Source organism: Pavona decussata, unplaced genomic scaffold (assembly GCF_977016875.1).
Source record: "Pavona decussata unplaced genomic scaffold, jaPavDecu1.1 SCAFFOLD_253, whole genome shotgun sequence".
In the NCBI taxonomy this organism is placed as follows: Eukaryota; Metazoa; Cnidaria; class Anthozoa; order Scleractinia; family Agariciidae; genus Pavona; species Pavona decussata.
The window spans coordinates 875,587-885,491 of NW_028145656.1; the positions used below are offsets into that span (position 1 = coordinate 875,587).

Below are 9,905 nucleotides of genomic sequence, written 5' to 3' on the forward strand. Positions count from 1 at the left end.
ACAAAATAGGAATATTCTTTTATTGGCGAGTTGTTTTTGGAAACATAAATTTTTCGCGGCATTGCATCTCCTGCCATCCCACTTGAGACAACTCTGCTAATTCTGTATCAGCTTTTAAATACATTTTCTTTCCTTTCAATTGTTTATTTGATCAGCCCTTTTTGTTTACCCTTTATTTCCTTGGGTTCTTACGACTAACTCAAACAATGCCTTTTTTTTCGAGTTTCGTTTCTGTTTGGTTGAAAACCTGAGACTTTCTAAGGAAAGGTTCCTGTGGCGCAATCATCAGCCTTTCCGTCAAAATCCGAAATTTGAAAGTTCACACAGAATCTCTAAATTGCGCTTAATCAAAATTTCATTGTAGAACTTTCCTTCGAACCTCGAGAGGAGAGCGTTTAACTGACACGATCCAGTTATAATTACGATACATTAACCAGGGCAAGCCTATATGGCACTGGTGGTTCAGTGGTAGAATTCTCGCCTGCCACGCGGGAGGCCGGGGTTCGATTCCCGGTGCACTGATTATTTTTTTCTTTTCTGAGTGTCTGTCTGGAAAATTTGTTTTGTTTTATTAACTTTTTGTTTTTTGTTGTTTTTTAATTATTTTTTTTTTCGCTGAACTATTGTAAAGCATGCATGAATATTCTGTTTTTGTTCCGACCCCATGAAACTGACAGTGATAGGTCGAACGTTTTCCCCTCATTTAGCCAATGAAATCAGTATTAAATTAGATCGATCTTTTAAACTGTAAAAAACCATCTCCAGCCTCCCATGATATATATGTAACAGCGAAATACTGAAAGCACGAACGCCAAAATTTAGTGCACGAGAAATGGGGTGTTCCCGTCCGACGGCATCGAGAACGTCGGACAAACAATAGGCTTAATAACCCAAACAACAACTCTGCACGTGCATTACACTTCTTGGTACATTTCTTTACCATCACTACACAACTAGAACGTGAAATTTCCTGATGGGACGTTTTGAATTGTGGAGGACGAAAACACACGACGACGAATTTCATTTCAGTCTTTCCTCTGCTTTTCAATCACTTGTTACCTTTAAACCGATCGTTTGTTTCATTCTGATGGTGGAACAGGGATGGTGCAGTGCTGAAAGCACTCGCCTTCCACGAATGTGGCCCGGGTTCGATTCCCGGACTCGGCGTCATATGTGGGTTGAGTTTGTTGTTGGTGCTCGACCCTGCTTCAAGGGCTTTTCTCCGTTTTCTCAGGTTTTCCTCCCTCCACTAAAACCAACACTTCCAAATTCCAATTCGATCCGGAAAGAACAGACACCTCAAAGGGGAACTGCCACGGCGATTTTGCTTTATTTTTGTCAAAAACGCTCGGATATTTGACAAAGAACCTGCAATTTTTGTAACATGAAATTACTCTTACAACTCTGAGAAGAAAGTATTAAGGTATTTCTCCTAGGAAGAACAAACAGTTTGTAGCGACTTCTCTAAAATACACAAGAAGAACTTGAAAAAATTTGGCCTTTTTTTTCCCAAGTTGTTATCCACTGCCGTCCTAGCCATCCGCAGCCAAACATAACGAACACTAGTTTCTGTGCACTTGTAGGTTTGTTCATAACAAAACTGAACCATTATTTTAACGATTCCATTGAAACAAGTAAGTTTTTTGGCTATTCATAGTGACGCTAAAAATAGGTGACACGGCCCCTTTGAAATCGAGTGTCTCAGCCGAGAGCTCTCTCCGTCGGTAAACAAATTACGTTGACGTTTATTATTATTATTATTATTATTATTATTATTATTATTATTATTATTATTATTATTATTATTATTATTATTTTATTTATTTATTTATTTATTTTTGATCAGAGTCAAAAGAATCAGACGTGTTGGCAGCGTTTCATGCCGAACAAGTGTCCTACCTTGAAAAGAAGAAAGCGGCACAGAAAAGAAAAGGCGAAGGACGAGATGAACAGGTAACAAGTCTGTCTTTTGAAACACGTCATTTTGTGTTATCATGCAACGCATTCCCTCCAGTTACTTTCATGCACCAGAAGTCCATCATGAAATGACCACATTTAAGGTTTTGAGGAGAACGTGAACGCACGACGGTGAATATTTCATTCTCTTTCTTAACTGCTGTAAGTAGCCAGCTTTCTTCACAACACTTTGCTCCTTCACAAAACTTAAATTTCCTTTGGTGATTGGGCTTAACTTGAACGCGTTCTTACCAAGTTGAACTAATCGCGAAGTAGCACAAATGAAATAAAGATATATTTTCAGGTAACATTTTCGTTGACGTTGCCGTCGTCGTTGCTTAAGCTCCCCAATGAGTTAAATGGGGTGATAATTAACGAGAACTTACAAAGCTTTACAAGGGCTCATACACTCGCTTAAAAGGACCTTCAGCAGAGACATTAGGGAGCTTTAGCAGCGACGACGGCAACGGCAACGAGAACGCCAAAAGAGCAACAGGTTTCCCAAAAACAACAACTCTGCACGTGCATTACACTTTTGATACATTTCTTTGCCGTCACTGCACGACTAGGACGTGAAATTTCCCGATGGGACGTTTTGTGGAGGACGTAAACACACGCGAAGAATTTGTCTTTCTCTTTCTAAACTTGATCATTTCACGTTGTTGTTTTGCAGAGGACGGCAAAGAAATATACCAAAATGTAAAATGCACGGGCAGAGCGATTGTTTTTGCTCATTAAACCTATTGTTTTGCAACGTTGTCGTTGCCGTCGCTGTCGTCGTTGCTTAAGCTCCCTTAAACTTTCAGAGGACGGCAGAGAAATTTACCAAAACCTAAAACGCACATGCAGAGCGATTGTTTTTGCCTTTTGTTTTGTGGCCTTGTCGTTGCCGTCGCCGTCGTGTTTTCGCAAGGTCCCTGTTGTTTGGCAGAGGAAGACAAAGAATTGTACTAAAGTTTATAACGCACGTGCTGCACGTGCAGAGCCAGTGTTTTGCTAATTAAAACTATTGTTCGTTGCAGTTCTCGTCGTCGCTGCTTAAGATCCCTTTTGTTTGAGCGCGTTCCCTATTTCCCTTTTCTCTTCCCATTTCTAGCGCTTGCTACGCAGGCTAATGTACACCTATCACGTGCTTGCTTCTACCTCCGTGCGCTATCCAAGAGTTTCAATCTACTAGATTTTTGCGGGGAGCAAAGATTGCGCAGTGGTGAGAGCACTCACCTCCCACTAATGTGGCCTGGGTTCGGTTCCCGGACTCAACGTCATATGCGGGTTGAGTTTGTTGTTGATTCTCGTCCTTGCTCCGAGAGGTTTTTCTCTGGGTGTTCCGGTTTTCCTCTCTCCTACATTTCCAAATTTCAATTCGATGTGGAATCTGAAGGTCACAGGTTTGTGAGTCGTAACAGACTGTTTCGTGTCACCCTCGTTTAGCAAAGTTGATTTGATTTGATTTAAAGGCCTGTTTATTTGACCAGCCGCAAGTTGTACACGCCGTAGTGAACTCAAACACCCTCAAAGAGTTGAAATTTGGTGAAATTCCTGAAAATCGGTGGATATTCGACAAAGGTTGTTTGCTCACTTTTATTTTCAAGCCTTCTCAGTCACCAGCTCTCTGAAAAAACTATGAATCTGTATATATTTTATAGGATTTCCCGGGAAGAATCGATAAGACTTCAAATTCTCTCGCTTGTTTGCCATGGAACTCGTGTCCTTTCGGAGACTCTTCACTGCCTTTTCAAAATTTCAAATTGTGCTCAAAGTTTTAAAACAGTCGACGAAGTTTTAAACTTTGTTGTATTGCCCGTGTGTCTATCAGCCATTGAAAAGCGCTTTTTTTCTCTTGATTGTCTTGTTTGTTTTCCATGTAGAACTTAGCGTTGCTGGCCTCTTTTCAAGCCAAACTACAGCAGTCAGAGGAAGAAGAAGAAGACGAAAATGAAGACAAGGAAAACGAGAACACAAACGAAGAAGAAGATGACACAGGATGGTAAGAATCACTCCTGCACCTGATCAGCCGACCATAAAGGCCAAGTTTTAATTGTACGGGCAACATTTTCTTTGTAACTTGTCGCGCAACAATGTTGCATTGCAAGTTGCGATTGTTCGTTGCCCGTATTACCACGTCCGCGCGCAATAAATTTTCGTGTTACAAAAAGTAGAAAGAACGTCTACTTTCTGCAACAGGAAAGCTAGAAGCACCTTGCACAACGCAATTCACGTACTGTGAAGCATTATTGAAAAGTTCTGCTCATGTGAATGATTACAATGATCCGGATTCATAACCAAAAGTAAACTCAACCACGTTTAATAATTCACGTTTTGTGCGTGAGAGTGGAATGGTTTTACTAAACTAACTTTCTATCTGTTATTCCAGGATGTTTCATACGCTGTTGTGTGAAAGACAGGACAAACGAGCCAGAGATGCGTTCATTGAAGACGAGGACACGTTTGAAATATTTGACCCACGAAATCCCATCAACAAAAGGAGAAGAGAAGCGAGCAAAAAACACATGAAAGACAAACGAAGATAACACAAAACACAACATCCGTTGAGAGTTGTAAGTAAAGCAACCGAGGGAACGAGCGTCATATTCGGTAAATCCTCGTCAATATCCCGAAGAGCGCCCGATTCTTATCCTCCAGCTTGACGTCATAGCGATATGCCTTGTTGCTTGGCAACTTCTGTTGAGAGCATCGTGGGCTCAAGAAAGGATTCCAACCGATGTACGCTTTTGTTTCCTCTTAAGTGATTATACATGTATATATTTATTGTATACTAAAAGGGATACTTATCTTAAAAAAAGAAACAGTTCTGTTGATTGAAAGTGGATGTATGTGGAAAGGAAGTGATTGTCGATGAGAAAACTAAATGACTCAAACAAGCTCTGGTAAATTCCCAGGTTCTGTCAAGAACATTGAGTTCTGCGATTCTTTCGGATTGTGTCGAGGCTGTACGGCTTTCTGCGAGTTTCTTCCGGAAGTTTTCCGACCTTGTCACCGCGTGACCCGAAGCAAACTGACCGCGGTGAAAAACAGAAGCCTAAGAACTAGCCGTTTTTTTCTGGATAGAGAGTGGATATTGAGTAAAGGAACAAAACTATTTGCTTTTTTTCTTGAGTAGTGTGAATCGTCTCTAGTTGTTCCTGAATTACTTTTCCTATGTAGGAGAAAATGATCTTTGCGAAGAATAAAACGGTTTGGGACCCTGTATGTGGAACAAGAACTAAGCGCATTGACGATGTTTAAACAATTTATCGCCTCTTGCTGAGACTGAGGAATTCGGCTTTCTAACCTGCAATTTCATTGGCGCAGATAGTCGCATCAGCGCGAGACAAGATTTTGTGCGCTAGTGTCTGATTTGATTGAGAGAAGTGGCCAAAACTACTATACTCAAACAGGACCCACCGAGTCACAAAATATATGTCATTCTCTGCTCGCAACCCTCTTCCTCAACCTCAAAAGATGGTGTTTTTTTGCATAGCCACTCGTCTATCCAGCAGTAAAAAATGACAATGAGATTCAAACTTCACTTTTTTCGTTTATCTTGCAATGCTGAATCTTGCTATCTGAATATTTTTGTGTCAACTCAAATTTTAAGGCCAAGAGAGTTTTGTCGGTAATGTTTATTATGAGATAGGTCGTGTCTTCGATACCCCCCCCCCCCCCCCTTCCTCCCCGGCCACGTACTCCAGACAAGGTGGGTCCACGTCGAACAAACTTGTTATAACTAGTTCCCTTATAAATGTTTGTGTGCAACCATACCTCTTGGCGATTGGACATTTAAACCGAGTGGGAATATCTTTTTTCAATCATTATGTGTAGAAAGAAACAGTACTTTGTGATAAAATGAGAAAATAATGGTTTTGCCATATGCGATGATAGTAAACTTGAACCAGTCAAACTCGCAACCACAACTACGGTTTATAGATATGTATACATATCATGGGGCTACAAGAAACTATTATAAACACTCATTTTTCGCAAGGACAGTGCCTAAATTGAACCGTCTCCTTGAGGAGGCGACCCTGTCCGACTTATTAAGTGATTTTTAGGCTGCAGTATCAGCTCTTTGTTAATTTTGGAAGATTCACTGGCCCATTGAAAGAGTTAACGTTGGCCCAGCACACCATCAAATGGGTTACACACTCTCGTCTATTAGGCGTACTGATAGATGATCGGCTGGACTGGTCTAAACATGTTGGTGTTGTTAAGAAAGGCTCTGTTAATAGGTTAAACTTGTTAAAACGTAGCAAATTTCTTCCAAAGAATATGTTATTAGACTTGTATTTTAGAGTTATTATGCCGTCGATTGTATATGGTATATCAGTATGGGGAGGCCTCACAAATAAGGAAGGTTTTAAGGCATTAGAAGCACTGCCTTGTAGAGCTGCGAGAATTTTCTTTGAGCTACCTTGGGAGATATCTAATGCAGATGTTATGAAAAAGGCTAATTGGTCTTCTTTAGTCTTTATGTATAAAATTAGCTTAGCTAAGCTTATGTATAAAATCCACAATAACCTGACTCCAGACGCTATGACAGCTATTATTAAGAACAATGATAACATCAAGCGATATCAACTTAGGAAGAAACTGAAAATTGATGTCCCTCGTTTTAACACCAACTACATGAGGAACTCTGCAGCTCGTAGAGGAGCAATAGTTTGGAGCACGTTGGTTCCTCAACTCAATGAAGATATAGACAATGTTAAGAAATATACGATTATGGCAAGACGGTCAAAGACTCTGCTACACCTAGATTTCGACTGTATCTCCCCTAAAACATTAACCAGAAGGGAGGAAGATTTTTTAAAACTATAATTAGTGTTAATAATTAGTCGATACTGGAGTACCACCTTGTACTTTGGAATTTTAAGCGTTTATCGTTTTAGACTTGTATGTAGTAAGTAGCTATATGATTTTAGCTGGTGTATATCTTATTTATTTTTTAATTCATTAGTTATCTTATTTAATTATTTAGACACGACCCCACAAGCGAAGCGTCGCTTTAATACCTATCGTGTATAAATAAAGATGATTGATTGATTGATTGATTGATTAATTGATTGATTCTTCATTAATGAAAGAAATCAGTGCCGAAGCAGGTCTGTCCCGTACCTACACCAACCATTCGGTGAGAGCGACCGCCATAACCCTGTGGGCCAACGCTGGATTAACAGATCGAGAGATCATGGCAATTTATGGCCAACGCAATGAAGCGAGCTTGCGAAGCTATCACAATCAGCCATCAGTAAATCAGCTTCGAAAGTGCAGCGACGTGTTGACAGTGGCACTTTGCGAAGATGAAGAAGTACAAACATCTGCCGTTCAGCAAAGTACAGCTACAAGAAGTCCATTCCAGCAGCTGTCGTGTACAAGTTCCACAATAAACATGAACAGCGTCTCGACAGGCATGGCTCACCACAGCACAGTTTTGACGTCCACGGCATACAGCAATATGTTTAATTCATGTAAAATCGGCAGTGTAAACATCACTTTTCATCAGTAACTGCTATCTGCTGATAAAAAGCATTCTCTCGCCAAGGCATTAAAGTTTAGCCACATTTTTGTGAGAGTTAGACAGTAATTCAACTTAAAAAACACTTTCATTCATTCGCTCAAACTGCGATGCGTCCTTCGGCGATTCAACAGGGTTATGCTCAAAATAGATCCCGATTTGTGGTTGGTTCTCCCGCTTCACTGATGAATTTGAGGAGAATAAACAACTTGATCAAGTTACAAAATAAAAAGCGCCGATTTCTAAGTGTTTTTGTCCAAGTAGTTATTTCATAAAAGCTTGTAAATCACTCGCCTGCGGCTCGTGATTTACAAGCTTTCTCGTGTTCTCCCAACATCCCGCGTGGTTTTATTGCGCTGGTAAACTTCTGGAAAGTGCGGTCTATTGCTTAATTAGCCACAGTGAAAAAGAGGTTTTGAGCGTTAGCCCTCCCCGGGGGGGGGGGGGGGGGGGTTACTCCCACATATGAGCTATATAGGTATGTGCCGCTGTGAAGGGTATGGTTTTCAGCGAGTTTACTCTCGAATAGGGGAATGAAATCAGAGAGGTTTGGTCTGGGTACCATTTCCTGCGCAACTAATCAGTTTCTTGAAGAATTGTCATTTAGTTTGAGAATTTTTCCAGTAAATGACATTTGAAATCGGTACGGCGGGCAGTACGACGTCTAGGATTTCGGTGTTTACTCTAGAATAGGGTAACAAAATAAAGGTTAACATTGTCTAGTATAGGTTAGGGTTCTGAGTCACTGCAGAGTCCTAGCGGCACACCAACCTCGTTCCCAGGGTCTCTCCTCTTCCCGTCTCTTCACGTCACGTGAAGAGGAGAGACCCTGGGAACGAGGCTGGCGGCACATTCCCAGCTAAAAATCCGTGGAGCACGGACACTTCTGGAAATCGAGTCGCGACATTCGAGTCTTGAGTGACTATCAGCTTACATTTGACCGGTACTGTAACATGTCTCAGGAGTTACTGTTAACCCTTACAACAATGGATAAGTGGACTAGCAACAACTCTTACAGAAAATGATCTAAACACGACTGACTTTTGACTCTTCAAACTTTAATACACCAATGACCTATTGTCATTCTTCAGCTCGGCTCGGCAGCTTAGCGTTTTAATGTTTTCCTAAAAAAGAAGTTCTCAGTTACTTTTCTCTAAAAAATTAAATTTCCAGGAAAACGTTACTCGAGGACGGTGCCTACTTTTGCGACCCGAGAAAGTCGGGTTTCTGTTGACGGTGCCTGCTAAAACAGTGCTATTTTTGTCTATCTCGCAGCCGTTTTACTGTCGTCACGCATAAACTACGCGTGAAAAGCAAGAAAAGGAAGAGTAATTCGAATCCGAAAAGAATTGGAGGGAACCATGCATTTTCCAGAGATTATTAAGCTTAACTGGGAAAGAATGCCATGCACTGTTTTTTATTTTGGCGTTTTTTTTTAAATTGTCGTTGCTAAATTATCTCGAAAAAATGCATGGCTACTCCCAATTTTCTTTTTTGATTCCGGTACCCCTTGCTAAGATCAGCTTTTCCGCATAGTCATAAACCGCGCAAAAATCCTTTGCTATTAGTAATTAGTAGGCACCGTCCTTAAATGTTTTCCTCACTAAAATGCTCGAAAAATGAAAGCTTGTAAATGAACAAAAGCCTAGATATTCGACCTCGTTTGTTAAATATTTTAGGCAGTAGAATCAACTTTGATTGGTTGATAGGTCTGAAATAATGGTATTACGCAAACTGTTTTTTTGTTCTTAAAGAAGGCTATAAAAGAGTTTGAAGTTGTACTTCATATCAGCTGAAAGTCACCCTCAGAAATGAAGAAATATATCCTAAGAAATGGTCTGAATGGAAATCCCTAGCCTGCAGAACAAGCGTTATTTATTAGCCCTTTTTCAGGCGGACGAAGGCAAGCGCGAGTCATGCGGGACGGGACCCGGGGGTATTCTTTCGCGCCCCTCCCGTCGCACGTGGCTCGCGCCACGTGCTTGCCTCCCCTCGCCTGAAAAACGTAAAAAAATAATGCCTGTTCTGCAGGCTAGAAAATCCCAGGATAATCCCACTAAATCGCTTTACTTGGATCACCACAAAACATTTCTGACTGAATCTCCCATTTTTTTTTTTTTTTTTTTCATAAAAAAATCTCAAGAATCATCAAAAATCCCCGTTTTGTTGATAGGACGCTAGAGTCTCGGGCCTTCAAACGTTACAGAATCCGGAGACAACTTCCTTCTCTCTTTCTGTCGACGAAGTTGGCGTCTCGGCTCCTCGCCATTGACCACGTAGCTGGCGACGAGATTGTTGTTATGTTTTCTTGTCAATTACACCCTTTTATTTCTATAAGAATGTTGCTTTTCTGGCTCAGGCGGACTATTGTTTTTCTGCTGTTGTTAGGCTGAAAATATCCTTGTGAATATTCTTAGATTATAGCCATCGAACT

General features: G+C 40.8%; 2 protein-coding genes across 6 annotated transcripts in view; both read left to right on the plus strand.

Annotated features, from left to right (window-relative positions):
- The window catches only part of LOC146456931 (uncharacterized), a 79,636-nt gene that overhangs the window by 50,933 nt on the left and 18,798 nt on the right, over window positions 1-9,905 (plus strand). The window lies entirely within an intron of this gene.
- LOC146456933 (spliceosome-associated protein CWC27 homolog) overlaps window positions 1-9,905 on the plus strand; it is a 157,353-nt gene that overhangs the window by 38,533 nt on the left and 108,915 nt on the right. The window contains exons 13-16 of one of the 4 annotated variants that reach the window (XR_014858671.1): window positions 1,847-1,953; window positions 3,825-3,943; window positions 4,331-4,781; window positions 4,818-7,003. The exons of 2 other annotated variants lie outside the window; for them this stretch is intronic. Coding sequence is in view for 1 of the 2 variants with exons in the window: in XM_085092515.1 (XP_084948641.1) it covers window positions 1,847-1,953; window positions 3,825-3,943; window positions 4,331-4,487 (383 nt within the window). In the remaining variant the exon portion in view is untranslated. Of the gene's footprint in view, window positions 1-1,846; window positions 1,954-3,824; window positions 3,944-4,330; window positions 7,004-9,905 lie in introns of those variants that run through there. One more of the 4 variants, XM_085092515.1, reaches the window with a different exon arrangement.